At 40.1% G+C, this 17,924-nt stretch overlaps 1 protein-coding gene across 3 annotated transcripts in view; it reads right to left on the reverse strand.

The window, feature by feature from the left end:
- LOC138755571 (UDP-N-acetylglucosamine transporter TMEM241 homolog) overlaps positions 1-17,924 on the reverse strand; it is a 198,088-nt gene that overhangs the window by 77,874 nt on the left and 102,290 nt on the right. For all 3 annotated transcript variants that reach the window (XR_011352398.1, XM_069921795.1, XM_069921793.1), the window contains exon 13: positions 16,968-17,061. Coding sequence is in view for 2 of the 3 variants with exons in the window: in XM_069921795.1 (XP_069777896.1) it covers positions 16,968-17,061 (94 nt within the window). In the remaining variant the exon portion in view is untranslated. The remainder of the gene's footprint in view (positions 1-16,967; positions 17,062-17,924) is intronic.

Genomic DNA, 17,924 nt, shown 5'->3' on the forward strand with positions numbered 1-17,924 from the left:
TACTGTTGATGGGGACAATCTACCAGGGACAAGTTGTAGCGGTCAAGTCCCCAGTACCGAGACTGAAAGGAGGGAAAAGAGGAGAGGAGTGGTGATAGGAGATTCGATAGTTAGGGAGACTAAAGAGAGGTTCTGTAGGTGAGATCGAGAATCCTGGATTGTTTGTTTCCTCACTGGTTCCAGAGTCTGCGATATCTTGGATCGAGTTCTAGATATTCTCAGGACATAGGATGAGCAGCCAGATGTCTTGGTCCATGTACAGAAAAATGATGTGGGTAGGAAGGGTGAAGAGGTCATGCAAAGAGAGATTATGGAGTTGAAGGACAGGACCTCCAGGGTTGCGATCTCAGGAGTGCTACCCGTTTCATGTACTAGTGAGGCTAGAAGCTAATACAGCTAAATACATGGTTAAAGAGATAATGCAGTAGGGAGGGCTTCTCGTTTCTGGGCAATTGGGCTCTGTTCTAGGGAAGGTGGAACCTGTTCCAGCAGGACGGTTTGCACCTAAACTTCCTTGCAGGTAGGTTTGTTAATGTTGCTCCGGGGGGGGGGTAATCAGATTGCCAAAGGGATATGAACCAGAATGTTAAAGAAGATAGTGAAGTGGATGAGAATCACCAATCATGGTAGGAATGTTGTCAGAAAAGCAGATGAGCTTAGGGAGTGGATTGGCATGTGGAATTGTGATATTATTGTTATTAGTGAGACTTGGTTGCAGGAGGGGCAGGACTGGCAGCTCAATGTTCCGGGGTTCCATTGTTTCACAGAGATAGAGGGGATTGGATGGAAAGGGGAGGTGTAGCATTGCTAATCAGGGAAAATATCACAGCTGTGCTTAAACAGGACAGCCCAGAGGATTTGTCTACAGAGGCATATGGTTGGAGCTGAGGAACAGGTATGAGCACACTTATGGACTTGTATTATAGACCATCCAATAGTCAGAGAGAATTAGAAGTGAAAATCTGTAGAGAGATAGCAGACCGATGTGAGAAACAGAAAGTTGGGATAGTAGGAGATTTTTTTTTTAAACTTTCCACATATTGACTGGGAGTCCCATACTGTAAAAGGGCTGGATGACTTGGAGTTTGTCAAATGTGTTCAGGAAATTTTTCTACATCAATATATAGATGTACCAATGAGAGAGGATGCAATACTTGATCTCTTGTTAGGGAACCAGACAGGCCAGGTGACAGAAGAATGTGTAGGCAAACATTTTGGATCCAGTGACCTTAATGGCATTATGTTCAAGTTAATTATAGACAAGGATAGGTCTGGTCCTCGAGTTGAGATTCTAGATTGGAGAAAGGCCAATTTTGTGGAAATGAGAAAGGATCGAGAAAACATGGATTGCGATAAGTTGTTTTATGGCAAGAATGTGTTCAATCAGTGGAAGATCTTTAAAGGTGAAATTTTGAGAGTGACAAAGTTACCAGGCATTGGGAACCTTGCTTTTCAAGGAATAATGACAATCTGGTTAAGAAGAAGAAAGAGGTGTATAGCAGGTATAGGCAACCAAGAGCAAATGACGTACTGGAAGAGTATAGAAAAAGTTTTTAAAAATACTTAAGAAGGAAATCAGGAAGGCAAAAAGAAGACGTGAGGTTGCTTTGGCAGATAATGTGAAGGTAAAACCCAAAGGGTTTCTACAAATATATTAAGAGTAAAAGGATACTAAGGAACAAAATTGGTCCCATATAAGATCAGAGTGGTCAGCTTTGCATAAACCCTATTGAGATGGGGGAGATCTTAAACAGTTTTTTTTTGCATCAGTATTTACTCAGGAAACTGGCATAGTTGATAAGGAAGGAAGGGAAACAAGCAGTAGTGGCATGGAACATGTAGAGATTAAAGATGTTAATCTTTAACATGCTATGTTACTGTTGCATAAGACATTGGAAAGGCCAAATTTGAAGTATTGTGTGCAGTTCTGGTCGCCTAACTACAGGAAGGATATAAGTAAGTTATCAGGTCTTCAAGAATTGAGTTATACGGAAAGATTAAACATATTTGGACTTTATTCCTTAAGAATGAGGGAAGATTAGATGGAGGTTTAGAAAATTATGAGGGGTATAGACAGAGTAAATGCGAATAGGCTCTTTCCACTTAGATTAGGGGAGAAAAATACGAGAGGACATGGCTTTAGAGTGAAAGGGTAAAAGCTTAGGGGAACATTCTTCACTCAGAGACTGGTGAGAGTATGACATGAGCTGCCAATCTGATGTGGTAAATGCGGGCTCACTCTTAAGTTTTAAGAATAAAATGGATAGATACAAGGATGGGAAAGGTCTGGAGGGTTATGGAATTAGTGCCGGTCAGTGGGACTAGTGGAATGATGTTTCAACACAGACTAAAAGGGCCTGTTTCTGTGCTGTGGTATTCTATGGCTCTACGTCAGATTTCCTTTGCCAGCACTGAAATATAAATGACAAGTTCTAAAGCACTGACAATTCTGTGCATCAGAGGAGAAGTGACTGTTAATTAACAGGCTGATTATCACTGAGTGCTCAGTAGCCTAGTGTGTTAAAGTGCACATCAGCAGTGCGGCAGCAGCCCACCACTCTTTGATTGAAAGGTCAGCAAGCACCTAGAGATTTTGCTGTAAAAATAAATACTAGGTTTTCAAGTTACTCTCAGATCCTTTATGGATATTTTTGATTTGGACTAATTGGCATCACAGGGCTTCCATGTAATAAAGGATAAAAATTAGCGATAATCAAAATTTATGATCCTGGAGGTTTGGCCCAAAAGTCAGACCCAGCCTAATCACACATAACAAGTATTATTCTGTGGCATCATGGGTTACAGAAAATCACAAGTCATACAAATGTTTTTTTAAAATGTGCTGAAAATTCTTTTTTCCATATGTTAGACAGGCATAACATTGCTTCGGTGGAAAAAAATACTTCTCAAATTGTTATAAATTGTACCTTAATTGTAGATCATATTTATCCTCACATCAGATTCCATTTATTGTTATGTAATAAAACAGAAATGTAATAGAACATAGAACGCTACAGCACAGTACAGGTCCGTTGTGTGGTGCTGATCTACATATTCCTATCAAAAATACAGTAAACACTTCTTACCTCATAACCCTCTATTTTTCTTTCATCCATGTGCCTATCTAAGAGCTCTTAAATACCCCTAATGTTTCAACCTCCACCACCACCCCTGTCAAGACACTCCAGGCACCCAAAATACTCTGTAAAAAAAAAACTTACTCCTGATGCCTCTTCTAAACTTTCCCCCTTTCACTTTGTTCAGACGTGTTTGCTACTCCCACCCTGGAAAAAAGGCACTGGCTATCTACCTTAATTATGCCTCTCAGAATCTTGTGGATCTCTATTAAGTCTCCTCTCATCCTTATTTGCTCCAAAGAGAAATGCCCTAGCTCTGTTAACCTTTCCTTATAATACTTATTTTCCAGCCCAGGTAACATCCTGGTAAAGTAAAAACACACAATCCATAGCTTCCACATCATTCCTCGACTCCTAAACTCAATTCCCCGACTAATGAATCCCAGCAGCCCATCGACCTTCCTAACTACACTATCAACTTGTGCAGCTACTTTGACAGATCTATGGATTTGGACCCCAAGATTCCTCTGTTCTTCCACACCATTAAGAATCCTGCCATCAACCATGTGCTCTACCTTCAAGTTTTACCTTCCAAAATGCATGACTTCACACTTATCCGGATTGAATTTCATCTGCTACTTTTCTGCCCAACTCGGCAGCCTGTCTATATCCATTTGTAACTTACAACAAACTTCAACACTATCCATAATTCCTCCAACCTTTGCATTAGTCACTAACTTACTGACCCATCTTTCTGCTTCTTTGTCTATGTCATTTATAGAAGTCACAATGAGCAGGGGTCTCAGACAGTTCCCCATGGAACTACACTTGTCACTGAATATTGCCTGTCCACTACTACTCTCTACTTTCTACAGGCAAGACAATTTTAATCCACACAGCCTTATGACTTCCTGAACGAGTCTCTCATAAGGGAACTTTTCAAATGCTTTATTAAAATCCATATACACCATATGTACTGCCCTATCTTCATTAATTTCTTTTGCTACCACCTCAAGAAAACTTGATTAGGCTTGTGACACACAACCTTTCCCTTAGAATGCCATGCAGACAATCCCTGAGAAGACTGTACTTCTCCATATGCTCATATATCTTGTCCTTAAGAATTCTCTCCAATAGTTTGCACATCACTGATCCAAGACTCACTGGTCTATAATTCCCAGAATTCTCCCTATTATCTTTTTTAAACAAGGGGACTACCTTTTCTATTCTCCAATCCTCCAGCATGTTTCCTGTGGTCAAAGAAGATGCAAAGATCATAGTCAACACCCCAGCTATCTCTTCCCTCCCTTCCAACAGCAACTCGTGGTATATCACATCAGGCCCCGGGACTTATCAATCTTAATGTTTTTAAGAAGATACAGCATTCCTCTTTCCTAATCTCAACAGCACACAAGCTTGTCCTATTCTGATCTTGCCTTTATCAAAGTCCTTTTCTCTGGTGAATACTAAAGCATTCATTTAGGTGCTAATTAATATCCTCAGCCACCAGGCACATATTGTTTCCTTTAGCGGCCCTACCTTCATTCTGCTCTTCACATAAAAAGTCTTGGGGTTCTCCTAAATCCTACTTGCCAAGGCCTTCTCATGCCCCCTTCGAGTTCTCTCAAGTTCTTTCTTAAGTTCCTTCCTGGCTATAATATAATTCTCATGAGCCCTTCCTGAATTATGCTTTCTAAACCTTATAAATGCTCGCTTCTTCCTCTTAACTAGCTGCCTCACCTGTTTTGTCAACCATGGTTCCCTTTCCCTACCATCTTTTTCCTGTCTCAATGGGATTAATATATTCTAAAGCCCACATAAGTAGTCCCCCGTGAACATCTGTTCCCAATCTACTCTTCCTAGATCCTGCCTCATCCCATCATAATTAGCCTTTCCCCAATTAAGCACTTTACAAAATATTACAAAAAAAATTATTTAATCTATCATAAGGTGTGTATGTGATAGAAGTGTTCTCAGGTGTATTTATTTCAATGCAAGGAGTATTGTCAGAAAGGCAGACGAGCTAAGAGCATGGAGTGACACTTGGGTTTCCGACACTATTCCTATTAGTGAGACTTGGTTGCAGGAGGGGCAGGGCTGGCATCTCAACGTTCCACTGTTTCAGACGTGATAGAGGAGGAGGGATGAAAGGGGGAGGAGTGGCATTGCTAGTCAGGGAAAATATCAAAGATGTGCTTAAACAGGACAGCACAGAGGGTTCGTCTACAGAGGCCATATGGGTGGAGCTGAGGAACAGTTAAGGTGTGACCACACTGATAGGGTTATATTTATAGACTGCCCAATAGTCAGAGAGAATCAGAGGTGCAAATCTGTAGAGAGATAACAGACCAATGTAAGAAACGGAAAGTGGTGATAGAAGGAGATTTTAACTTTCCACATATTGATTGGCAGTCCCATACTGTAAAAAGGCTGGATGGCTTTGAGTTTGTCAAATGTGTACAGGAACATTTTCTAAATGAATATATAGATGAACCAATGAAAGAGGATGCAATACTTGATCTCCTATTAGGGAACCGGACAGGTCAGGTGACAGAAGTATGTGCAGGTGAACATTTTGGGTCCAGTGACCTCAAATGCCATTAAGTTCAACTTAATTATGGATAAGGATAGATCTGGTCCTCGAATAGAGATTCTAGATTGGAGAAAGGCCAATTTTGTGGACATGAGAAAGGATCTAGGAAGAGTAGACTGGGATAAGATGTTTTATGGCAAGGATGTGTTCAATCAGTGGAAGGCCTCCAAAGGTGAAATTTTGAGAGTGTAGAGTTTGCATGTTCCTGTCAAGATTAAAGGTAAAGTTAGCAGGCCTAGGGAACCTTGGTTTTCAAGGGATACTGGCAATCTGAGGAAAAAAAGAGGTGTATAGCAGGTATAGGCAACAAAGAACAAGTTATGTACTAGAAGAGTATAGAAAATACTTAAGAATGAAATAAGGAAGGCAAAAAGAAGATGTGAAGTTGTTTTGGGAGATAATATGAAGGCAAAGGAGGAAAAACCCAACACCCAACCCCAACCAACCAATTTTCCCCTGCAGCCGCTGCAACCGTGTCTGCCTGTCCCGCATCGGACTTGTCAGCCACAAACGAGCCTGCAGCTGACGTGGACTTTTACCCCCTCCATAAATCTTCGTCCGCGAAGCCAAGCCAAAGAAGAAAGATGAAGGAAAACCTGAAAGGTTTCTTCAAGTATATTAAGAGTAAAAGGATAGTAAGGGACAAAATTGGTCTCCTAAAACATCAGAATGGTCATCTCTATGTGGAGACTATCGAGATGTGAGATATCTTAAACAGTTTTTTTGCATCAGTATTTCCTCAGGAAACTGGCATAGTGTATAAGGAAGAAAGGGAAACAAGTAGTAATGGCATGGAACATATAGAGTTTAAGGAGGAGGTGCTTTCTGCCCTACAGCAAATAAAGGTACATAAATCCCCAGGCCCTGACATGATATTCCCTTGAGCCTTGAGGAAGACTAGTATAAAAATTGCAGAGGCCCTGGCTGAAATATTAAAAATATCCTTAGCCACAGGTGAGGTGCCAGAGGATTGGAGGGTAGCTCATGTTGTTGCATTGTTTAAAAAAGGCACCAAAAGTAAACCAGTAAATTACAGGCCAGTCGGTGGGCTTGACGTCAGTATTAGATAAATTATTGGAGGGTGATCTGAAAGATCAGATATACAAGTATTTGTACAGCCAAGGGCTGATTAAGGATAGTCAACATGGCTTTGTGTGTGGTAGGTCATGTTTAACAAATCATATAGAGTTTTTTGAGGAAGTTACCAAGAAAGTAGATGAATGAAAGTCTGTGGATGTTGTCTACATGGATTTTAGTGAGGCCTTTGACAAGGTCCCACATGGGAGATTAGTTCAGAAGGTTCAGACACTCAGTATCTATGGAGAAGTTGTAAAGTGGATTTGAAATTGGCTGAATGGGAGAAGACAGAGAATGGCAGTGAAAGAGTGGGATTTCGAGGCTTTGGCTTGAGAGGCATCAGCAAGCAAAGGTTGAGGAAAGGCTCCTAGCGAGGAAAGGTTGGTAAGTTTATTTTAATTAATCTAAGAGTAGGTTATTGAGGCAGTTGGTGTAGGCCTGTACTCTGATTACAGGGGCAGCACAAATATTCCTAATAATTACACCTGCAAAAGATGCATCCAGATGTAACTCCTGAAATACCGTGCAAGGGAACTAGAGTTGCAGCTGGATGAGCTTCAGATCACAAGGGAGGCAGAGATAATCATAGATAGGAGTTACAGGGAGAGTCACCCCAAGCACAGGAGTCAGCTAACTGGGTGACTTTGAGGAAAGGGAAGAGGGGAGTGGGGGAGGTGGAGACAGTCAGTGCAAAGTACCCCTGTGGGCCATTCCCCTCACTAATACTGTTTGGGCGATGGGAGGGGGTGGGGCAAAACAACCTACTAGGGATGTTGCAGTAGTCAGGTCTCTGGCACAGGGGCTGGCCCTAGGCTCAGAAGGGAAGAGGGACTCATTGGTTAGGGGAGCAGATAGGAGGTTTGCTGGACGAGATTTGGGCTCCCGGTTGGTATGTTGCCTCCCAGGTGCCGGGGCAGGGATGTCTCTGATCGAGTACATAGCATTGTGGAGGGGGAGGACGAGCAGCCAGATGTTGTGGTCCATGTGGGGGTCAATGTCATAAAAAGAAGAGGGACCATAGGGAGATGGGGGAAAAAGTTAAAAAGGACCTTGGGATTGCTGTCTGTACCATGTGCTAGAGAGGGCAGGAATTGGAAGATGAATGCATGGTTAAAGAAATGGTGCAGGGGGCAGGGGTCCAGATTTCTGGAGCATTGGAATCTCTTTAGGGAAGGTCTGACTTGTAAAAAAGAGACAGATTGCACTTTAACTGGAGGGGGAACAATATCCTGGTGGGCAGGCTTACTACAGCTGTTGGGGAGGGTTTAAACTAGTTTGGTGGGGGTCGGGTATCAGAATGAGAGTGCAGAGATTAGGGTAGAAGAATACCTAGATTTGAAGGGAGAGAGGAACCAGAATGTTAAAGTTAATGAAGGAGGGCGGGTGGTAAAAGTAGATGGTAATCAAAGGAGTGTATGTAGGGGACATTCTCTAAGGTATATACATTTCAATGCAAAGAGCATTGTAAGAAAAGTGGATGAGCTTAGAGCATGGATTGACACATGGAAATATGATATTGTAGCCTTCAGTGAAACTTGGTTGCAGGAGGGGCATGATTGGCAGCTAAATATTCCAGGATACCATTGCTTTAGGTGTGCTAGAACAGGAGGGATAAAAGCTGGAGGAGTCGCATTGCTTGTTAGAGAAAGCATTACAGCAGGGCTATGGCAAGATAGATTGGAGGGCTCGTCCAGTGAGGCCATTTGGGTTGAAGCAAGGAATGGGAAAGGAATGAAAACACTAATGGGAGTGTATAATAGACCCCCTAATGGACAGAGGGAATTAAAGGAGCAAATTTGTAAGGAGATAGCATTTTTGTGTAATAAACATAAGGTGGTGATTATCAGAGATTTAAACTTTCCACACATTGACTGGGACACCCATTCTGTAAAAGGGCTGAGTGGGTTGGAGTTTGTCAAATGTGTTCAGGAAAGTTTTCTAAATCAATACATAGAACTGACTAGAGAGGGGGCAGTATTAGATCTCCTAATAGGGAACAAGATAGGTCAGATGACAAAGGTTTGTGTTGGGGAACATGTTAGGTCAAATGATCATAATACTATTAGCTTTAGGTTAATAATTGAGATGGTTGAGATTGTTGATTGGAATAAGGTAATTTCTAGGAGATGCGAAAGGATTTAGAATGTGTGGATTGGAATAATTTATTTTCAGGGAAGGAATGTAACAAATAGTTGGAGGATATTCAGAGGGGAAATTTTGAGAGGTGGTACAGCTGGTACATCCCTGTGAGGATTAAAGGAAAGGTTAGAAAATATAGGGAGCCTTGGTTTTCAAAGGATATTAGGAAATTGGTTCGAAGGAAGAGGGATGTGTACACACGTACAGACATCAGGGAATTAATAAAGTGCTTAAGGAATATAAGGAGTGCAAAAAAAAATTAAGAAAGAAATTAGAAAGGCTAAAAAAGAGGCAAGTTTGGCTGGAAATGTTAAAATAAATTGAAAGGGCTACATTAAAAGTAATAGAATAGTGAGGGATGAAATTGTGCCCCTTGAGGATCAGAGGGTAGGCTATGTGAGAAGTCAGAAGAGATGGGGGAAATTTTAAATGATTTTTTTTGTTCAGAATTCACTAAGGAAAGGAATATTGAGTCAGGTGAAGTGGGGAAATCTGGTTGTGAGGTCATGGATAATATAAAGATTAATGAGGAAGTAGTATTGGTTATTTTAAAGAGAATCAAGGTGGATAAATCTCCGGGTCCTGACAAGACATTCCCTAGAACCCTGAGGGAGGTTAGTGTACAAATAATGGGAGCTCTGACAGAAATATTTAAAATGTCACTGGCCACAGGGGAGGTGCCAGAACTCTGGAGAGTAGCGCACGTTGTTCCGCTGTTTAAAAAAGGCTCTAAAAATAAACCGTGTAATTATAGTCTTGTGTGTCTATCGTCGTTGGTGGGTAAATTACTGGAGTGTTCTTAGAGATCGGTAAATACAATTATTTGGAAAGACAGGGATTGATTAGGAGTAGTCAACAGGGTTTTGTACGTGGTAGATCACGTTTAACAAATCTTATAGAGTTTTTCAAGGAGGTTACTGAAAAGGTTGATTGGGGGAAGTCTGTGGATGCTGTCAATGTGGACTTTAGTAAGGCTTTTGACAAGATTCCACATAAGAGGTTAGTTAGGAAGGTATTAATGTTGAAGTAGTGAAATGGATTCAGCAATGGTTGGATGGGAGATGCCAGAGAGTAATGGTGGAAAATTGTTTGTCAAATTGGAAGCCGGTGACTAGTGGAGTGTTTCAGGGATTGGTACTGGGATCATTGTTGTTTGTCTTATATATTAATGATCTGGATGATAGGGTGGTAAATTGGATTAGCAAGTCTGCAGAAGACTTGAAGATTGGTGGTGGTGTTATCAGCGAAGAAGGTTATCAAAGCTTGCAGTGGGATATAGGACAGTTAGAAGAGTGGGCTGAAGGATGGCAGATGAAGTTTAATACTAATGAGTGTGAGATGCTACATATTTGTAGGACTAATCAGCAAAGGTCATAAATGCTAAATGGTAGACAATTGAGGAATACAGTGGAACAAAGGGTTTTAGGAATTCTGGTACATAATTCCCTGAAAGAGGAGTCACACGTAGATAGGGTGGTGAAGAAAGCATTTGGTATGTTGGCCTTCATAAATCAGAGTATTGAATACAGAAGTTGGGATGTCATGTTGAAGTTGTATAAGGCATTGGTAAGGCTAAATTTGGAATATTGTGTGGAGTATTGGTCACCGAATTATAGAGGATATATAAACAGAATAGAGAGAGGGCAGAGGAGATTTACAAGAATGTTGCCTGGGTTTCAGGATTTGAGTTACAGGGAAAGATTGAGCAAGCTGAGACTTTATTCCCTGGAGTGTAGAAGATTGATGAGTGATTTGATAGAGGTATTTAAAATTATGAGGGGGACAGATAGAGTCGTTGTGCACAGGCTTTTTCCATTGAGAGTGGGGGAGATTCAAACAAAAGGACATGGATTGAGATTGAAGGGGGAAAAGTTTAGGGGAAACGTGAGGGGGAATTTCTTCATTCAGAGGGTGGTGGAAGTGTGGAATGAACTTCCAGCCAAAGAGGTAGACGGGGTTTGATTTTAATAGTTAAGGAAAAGTTGGATAGGTATATGGATGAGAGAGGTGTGGAGAGTTAATGTGCCAGGTGCAAGTCATTGGGACTAGGTGGGAGAAGGAGTTTGACATGGACTAGATGGGTTGAACTGGCCTGTTTCTGTGCTGTAATTGTTATATGATAGTGGATGATTGCTTCTCAGACTGGATGCCTGTGATTATTGGTGTGCCTAAGGGATCTGTGTTGGGTCCATCGTTGTTTGTTGACTATATCAATGATCTGGACAATAATGTGATAAATTGGATCAGCAAGTTTGCTGATAACACTAAAATTGGAAGCATTGTGACAGCAAAGAAGGCTTTCAAAGCATCCAGAGGGATTTGGAACAGAAAACGGCAGATGAAATTTAATGCAGATATGTGTGAGGTGAGGACAAACCAAGGTAGGACATACACAGTAAATGGCATGGCACTGAGGAGTGCACAGGATAAATGGATCTGGGAAAACAGATATATATTTCCTTGAAAGTGATGTCACAGGTAGACAGGGTTGAAAAGAAAGCTATTGGCATCTTGGCCTTCATAAATCCAAGTATTGAGTATAGGAGTTGGGATGTTATGATCAAGTTGTATATGACATTAGTAGGGCTAAATTTGGAGTTTTCTCAAGTTCTGGTCACCTAACCACAAGAATTATATCAGTAAGACTAAAAGAGCACAGAGAAGATTTGCTAGGATGTGGCCAGGTTTTCAGAAGTTGAGTTTCAGGGAAAGATTAAACATGATAGGGCTTTATTACTTGGAGTGTAGAAGAATAAGGGAAGATTAGAGAAGTTTACAAAATTCTGAGAGATACAGACAGAGTAAATGCGAGTAGGCCTCTTTCCACTTAGATTAGGAGAGATAAATACAAGAGGACATAACTTTAGCAAGAAAGGGGAAAGGTCTAGGGGAATACTAGGGGGAACTTCTTCACTCAGAGTGGTGGGAGTGTGCAATGATTTGCCATCTGAGAAGGTAAATGTGGGCTCACTCTTAAATTTTAAGACTATCATATTTTCACTCATATAACACGCACACACATATAACAAGTACACACATATGCACAGAAAATCTTTATAACACACACAGATATACGACGTAGGTGTAGTATTATAAATTCCGACTGTGAAAATCAATTTGCATTTAAATAGGACATGAAACAAAGTATCTGCCACAGTTAATCTCCTGCAATTAAAATCCAATCAATTCCCCCCCCCCCCCCATTACCAATTGGCCATTATATAGATGATATCCTGCTGCAACACTTTTGTAGGTTTGGAGAGGAATCAATTAAATAGATTGATTCAGAGTTAAGCAGGATTTTAATTCTAAAGTCTCAAATCAGAGGCACTTGATTTCCTCCCTCAGGGGCAGGTCTGGACAATTAACATTGATAAGGTGCAGGACCCTAACCAGAATGTTCAGTTTATACGAATAACATGGCATTCAATACAAAGAGATAGTCCCAAGATCAAAATTTCCCACGTCCACAATAAATTGTGCCCATTCTTTGATTGGTGCTATTACATTCTCATGCTCGCTGAAACATTCCCACGCTTGCTATAAATTGCGTCTTTCCCACAGCCGCTATAAATTGTCCGCATCTTTCAATGACACCATTATATTTCCATGCTTGCTATAAATTGCCGGCATGTATTTCCCACAGCCACTATAAATTGTCTGCGTTCTTTCAATGCTGCTATTATATTCCCTCGCTCACTAGAACATTCCTAGGCTCGCTATAAATTGGCGGCATGTCTTTCCCACGGCCGTTATAAATTGTCTGCATCTTTCAATGACACTATAACATTCCTAGGTTCGCTATGAATTGCTGGCATGTCTTTTCCACGGCTGCTATAAATTGTCCGCGTTCTTTCAATGCTGCTATTATATTCCCTCGCTCACTATAACATTCCTAAGCTCGCTATAAATTGGCAGCGTGTCTTTCCCACGGCCATTATAAATTGTCCGCGTCTTTCCGTTCGACTTTCCCATGCTCGCTATAATGTGCAATGTCTCCACCCTCTGCTCTCCCAAGTTGGCACCAGTGGCAGCACTGTCTTTACAGTAGCACCACTATTTTTTTATTATAAACAGATATTAGATTTTACTGACCAGTAGTAAATTCGCTAATAATATACAAGTTGTAACTTTGAAAAATAGATCATGAGAAGATAATTAATGAACAGGTAACAAGCTCAGACAGATTGTCTACAGAAATTGTTCAACTATATTTCAAAGCTCTACACAGCATTTCATCTGTAAGTGATGTGACAGAGTATCGAGAGGTGGTTTGGGAGGAATTGTTAGAGCAGCTTGCACACACACATTTTAAAACACAGAATATTTGGAGGACTTTTTGCAGGAGGCAACAAAGTATTGACAGCAGCTTGCCTGGGAGAGCATGTGATCTTTGCAGGCAGAGGAGAACAGTTTTGCTCTCAGAGAGGGAGGGTGTGAAACAGAGAGAGAGAAGAGACAGAAATCAGTTCCTGAAGGACAAGCTGGCAAACTTTGGAAGGCTGCCTGGTCAACAGAGAAGACTGATGGTCTGAAAGGTGACCTGAAAGAAAGAGGATCATCTGGAGAACCCTGAAGGGGGCAAGTTTCGTCAGCAAGACTGATTGAGAAGGAATCAGTCCTGGAAAAGGAAACTCTCTGAAAACCACCAAGAACCCTCCTGAGTGGTAACCATTTGCCTGTTAAGCTCCAAAGACTGGTGAACTTTGTTAATGCTAACTTCTGCGCACAGTACAAGAATTGCCTGCAACCAATGAGATTGGACTGTGATCCAAAGAACTTTTCTAATCTTAAATATAAATTACACATCCCTGCGCTTAGTATTAGAGGAGGGGGGGGGGATTAAGTAGTTAGGTAAGTTAAGTAAGTAGGTTAAGTAGTAAGTTAGATTTTAATTCTGTTTTCTTGTTCAATTATAATTAAAAACTACTTTTGTTTAAATAACCCTGTGTCGTGGTGCATCTCTGTTGCTGCTGGTTTTTGGGGTCCTCTGGACTCTGTAACAGTGAGCTGTTAATGGAAATCAAGCAAATATGAGGCTGTTTCAAATACCAAAAGTTACTGATTAATCATTTGTAAATCTATTCTAAAATTACACTTTGTAAGATCATAATCTACAGGAAGGCATCAGATTCCAGCTTTGTTACAGTTCACAAACTGAGATCAGGACTTGTTAACTTGATCTCACCAAAAAAGTGGTTTCTGAGTATCACGGCCCAAAAAATAGGAAAAGAAAATTAAGACACAACTTGATTTATTAATGCGAAAACAGAACAATACAACTGTTTTAATAAAACTGGGTAGGAACTCGACATCACAACATTTATTCCAAAATTGTCAAAAAAGGTGTTTTGGAGTGTTGTGAATAGTGTAGAAGGTGGTCATATGTTACAACAGGATATAGACAGGATACAAAGTTCGGCAGAAAAGTGGCAGATGGAGTTCAATCTGGTTAAGGGTGAAGTGATGCATTTTGTAAGGCGGAGTATATGGTTAATAGCAGGATTCTTAATAGTATGGGATAACAGAGGGGGTCCAAATCGATAGACCTCAAGGTTGCTAAGCAGATTGATAGGGTATTTAAGAAGGCTTATGCTGACCTTATACTGGGATTGAGTTCAAGAATCGAGAGGGAATGTTGTGATTCCATAAAACCCTGGTTCGACTACACTTGGAATATTGTGTTCAGTTCTGGTTGTCTTATTACAGGAAAGATGTGGAAGCCATGGAAAGGACGCAGTGGAGATTTACTAGGATGTTGCCTGATTTGGAGAATGTGTCTTTAAGGCAAGGTTTTCTCTTTGGACCCAAGAAGAGGTGACAATAGAGATCTATAAGATTAGGAGAGGCAGTGAGCAACTTTTTCCCAGCGCTACAGTAGTAAACAGCAAAGGACATCTGAATAAAGTGATTGGAGGAAGATGTCAGGGGTAGTTTTTTTTATATGAAGAGTAGTGGATGGAAAGCATTGCCTGGGTGGTGGTGGAGACTGGTACAATAGGGACATTTAAAAGACTCAGAGAGTCATATGGATGCAAGAAAAATAGAGGATGATGTGTGGGAGGTAGGGAAGGTTTAGTTAGTTCTGTAGGTTTATTTAGGTTGGCACAACATCATGGGTTGAAAGGCCTGTTCTGTGTTGTAATGTTCTATGTACCACTGATTGCTATCAAGAAACACTTAATATCCCAATAATCTGCTCACTGGCACTCAATTTGAGTTTTGTCAGTAAAATCTAGTTTGAGAGCAGAGTATTGGTCCAACTATGGAGCAATGAGCAAAATTCTAGAGATGAGATAGACTGGCTGCTTTTGACATCATTTGACAGATTGTGGTATCAAGGAGCCCTGATAAAATAAAGTCAATGGGTATTAAGAGGAAACAATTCAATATCTGGAGTTGTAATCATTGAATGTCAGTTAGGGCAGGTCCAAGCCATCACCATGGAATTTTTGTGACAAGTATTATTTCTTTATCACGGTATAATCTGAAAGTTTACTTATCATGTAATCTACACTGCCATCCAAATTGTTAATTAACAACAGTGGTCCCAATAATGACCCCTACGACACACACGGGTCACAGGCCTCCAATCAGAAAAAACATCACTAATTTTAAATCCAATGAGCCATATCCCCTTAGATCCCATGTGATGTAACCTTTCAACTTAACATGCCATGTGAGACCTTGTCAGAGGCTTTCTTAAAGTCCATAAACAATATCCACTGCCTTGCCCTCATCAATCCTCCTCGTCATCTCTTGAGAAAAACGATCAGATTTGTGTGTCATGATCTCCCATGCACAAAGCCATATTGACTACCTTCAATCAGGCCTTGCCATCCAAATGTTGGTAGATGCTGACCTCCAAATCCCCTCCAATAATTTTGGAACTACTAATATCAACTCCTGGCTTGTCATCGCTGCTTTTTAAAAATAATAGCACCACATTACCCAGCCTCCTCTCTTCTCACACTTGACCTGAGGTCAAAGGTAATGTAAATATCACAGCACGGGCCTCTGAAATGTCCTCCCTAGCTTCCCACAAGGTGTGAGAATGCACTTCATCAGGTTCTCAGGATTTGTCTACCAATATGCTCCAAGGCTGCCACATTGTCCATGAAATTGCAACTCATTTGCCTCAATTCTTTAGTTTCCATTATCTTTTCCACAGTAAAGATTGATGAGAAATATTCATTTAAAATCTCACAGTGTCTCAAAGCACCATACAAAGACAGGGGGGGGGGGGGCTATAATATATTCCCTCAAATTGATCATTACCTTCTTGTTTCTAAGTTCTACCCATTTATTAGACAGTTCCAAGGTTAAAGAATCCAGAAACATGGATAGGCTGTCAAATTCAATATTGTTTTCTTTGTAATAGAGAAGGAATTTTAACAGAGGTGCTGGGTTCAGTTCAGATAAGTATGTTCCCATTAATAGAATTCAACATTTTGGTTTAACCAAATTCATGAAATTCCTCTAAAATATCGCAAAGGCAGAATACATCAACATACTTTGCCTACAGGAGCATGAATGTTTTCTCTTCAGACTATTTCAGATTACTAACAGACTTCATGGTGCACGTCACTGAATGCTGCTCAGAACTGGAACAGATGCCCCAGAATTAATTGGAATTAAAAGTGTCATGTACTTGCTGATGTTAAGATAGTACTTTACCAGCAACCCGAGGGCAGAATTATGTATCCCAGTGGGCTAGGTGGGAGAATTTATGTAATGATGTAAGTTGATATTCATTATAATTCAAGACCGTGAACATTTTCCACAATTAAGGCTTATAATTATGCTTTTATTCCAACAAACCAAAAAAAAACATCTTAACCTTAAACAATTTGGACTTTGCTGGCCAATTCCCTGGGTTTCCTCTCACTCACCTTTTGCCTTAGGAGTGCAGCCTATGCTCAGAAATTTCAAGAAAGGAAAATTACTTTGAAAGAGTATGATATGGTGTCTAATGAAGAATTACATTAGAATGATGGTTGGTAAACTTGTTGAACATTAGATAAGAGAGATAGTTTGCAAAATGAAATAGCAAGCACAAACACTGAGTTTTATTTGCATACCTTTGTTAACAGTATCCACGCACCATAACGTACTTTTGACACACAATTCTTCAACTTTACAGAAAGAAATTTTAGGGACACCCCCAGAATTCCACTGTAGAAAGGAAAAGAAAATACTACTTACTATGATAGTAAGTAACTTTAAATGCAACACTGGGTATGGCACAATATCAGTTTGTTATAAAATATATACATATATGTGTATGATGGTAAATAAAGCAAAGAATTCTAAAATATTAACCTCAGTTAAGCTCTGTCAATATTGAGGACATTATTTGGAGGCCGACATGAGACCTAAACATTGAAACTTAGAACATAAAAATAGTTCATTGCATTTCCTTGTCTCACAAACTCTCTGTGCTTTGGCTATAAGGTTAAGACAGAGAGATTTGTTGTTCCCTTCATTGACTGGTTGCATGCCAATCCCAGGTTCCTCTCACTAAATATAAAATACATGGGAATTTCAAATTCCCACTAAGCATTCAACATTCTACACTGACTTTTACAGAGCCAGGAACATTTTTCCCCCAAGACTAAAAACTCATCCAACCTGCAATTTACCTTCTAGGGTACAGTTTTCATCAAGTAAAAATGGTAATGGAAAAAATTATTAATAGAATATGATTATGTTTGCACATTGACAAAAATAATGTACATCAAGTTTGACGAGCTATTAAAGAAAACTTATAGTAGGTGAAAGGGATCGATTTCAATTTTTTTATATAGTGTAAATGAAAGGAACTGTCATCAATAAAAATGTTTTTGACTGGCAAGTTACTAGACACATTTTCAAGAGTACATTAATTTTAAAAAAAGTACGCAAGTCAGAATACATCTGTGAGAAATTCTTCACTTCAGCAAAATCTAGCTGCTATCAAAACAGGAAATTATGATCAGTTAGAAATTTTGGCACTGGCCCATTGTTACTGCTCAACAATATATCAAATAGTATTTGAA

Source organism: Narcine bancroftii, chromosome 2 (assembly GCF_036971445.1).
Source record: "Narcine bancroftii isolate sNarBan1 chromosome 2, sNarBan1.hap1, whole genome shotgun sequence".
Classification (NCBI taxonomy): Eukaryota; Metazoa; Chordata; class Chondrichthyes; order Torpediniformes; family Narcinidae; genus Narcine; species Narcine bancroftii.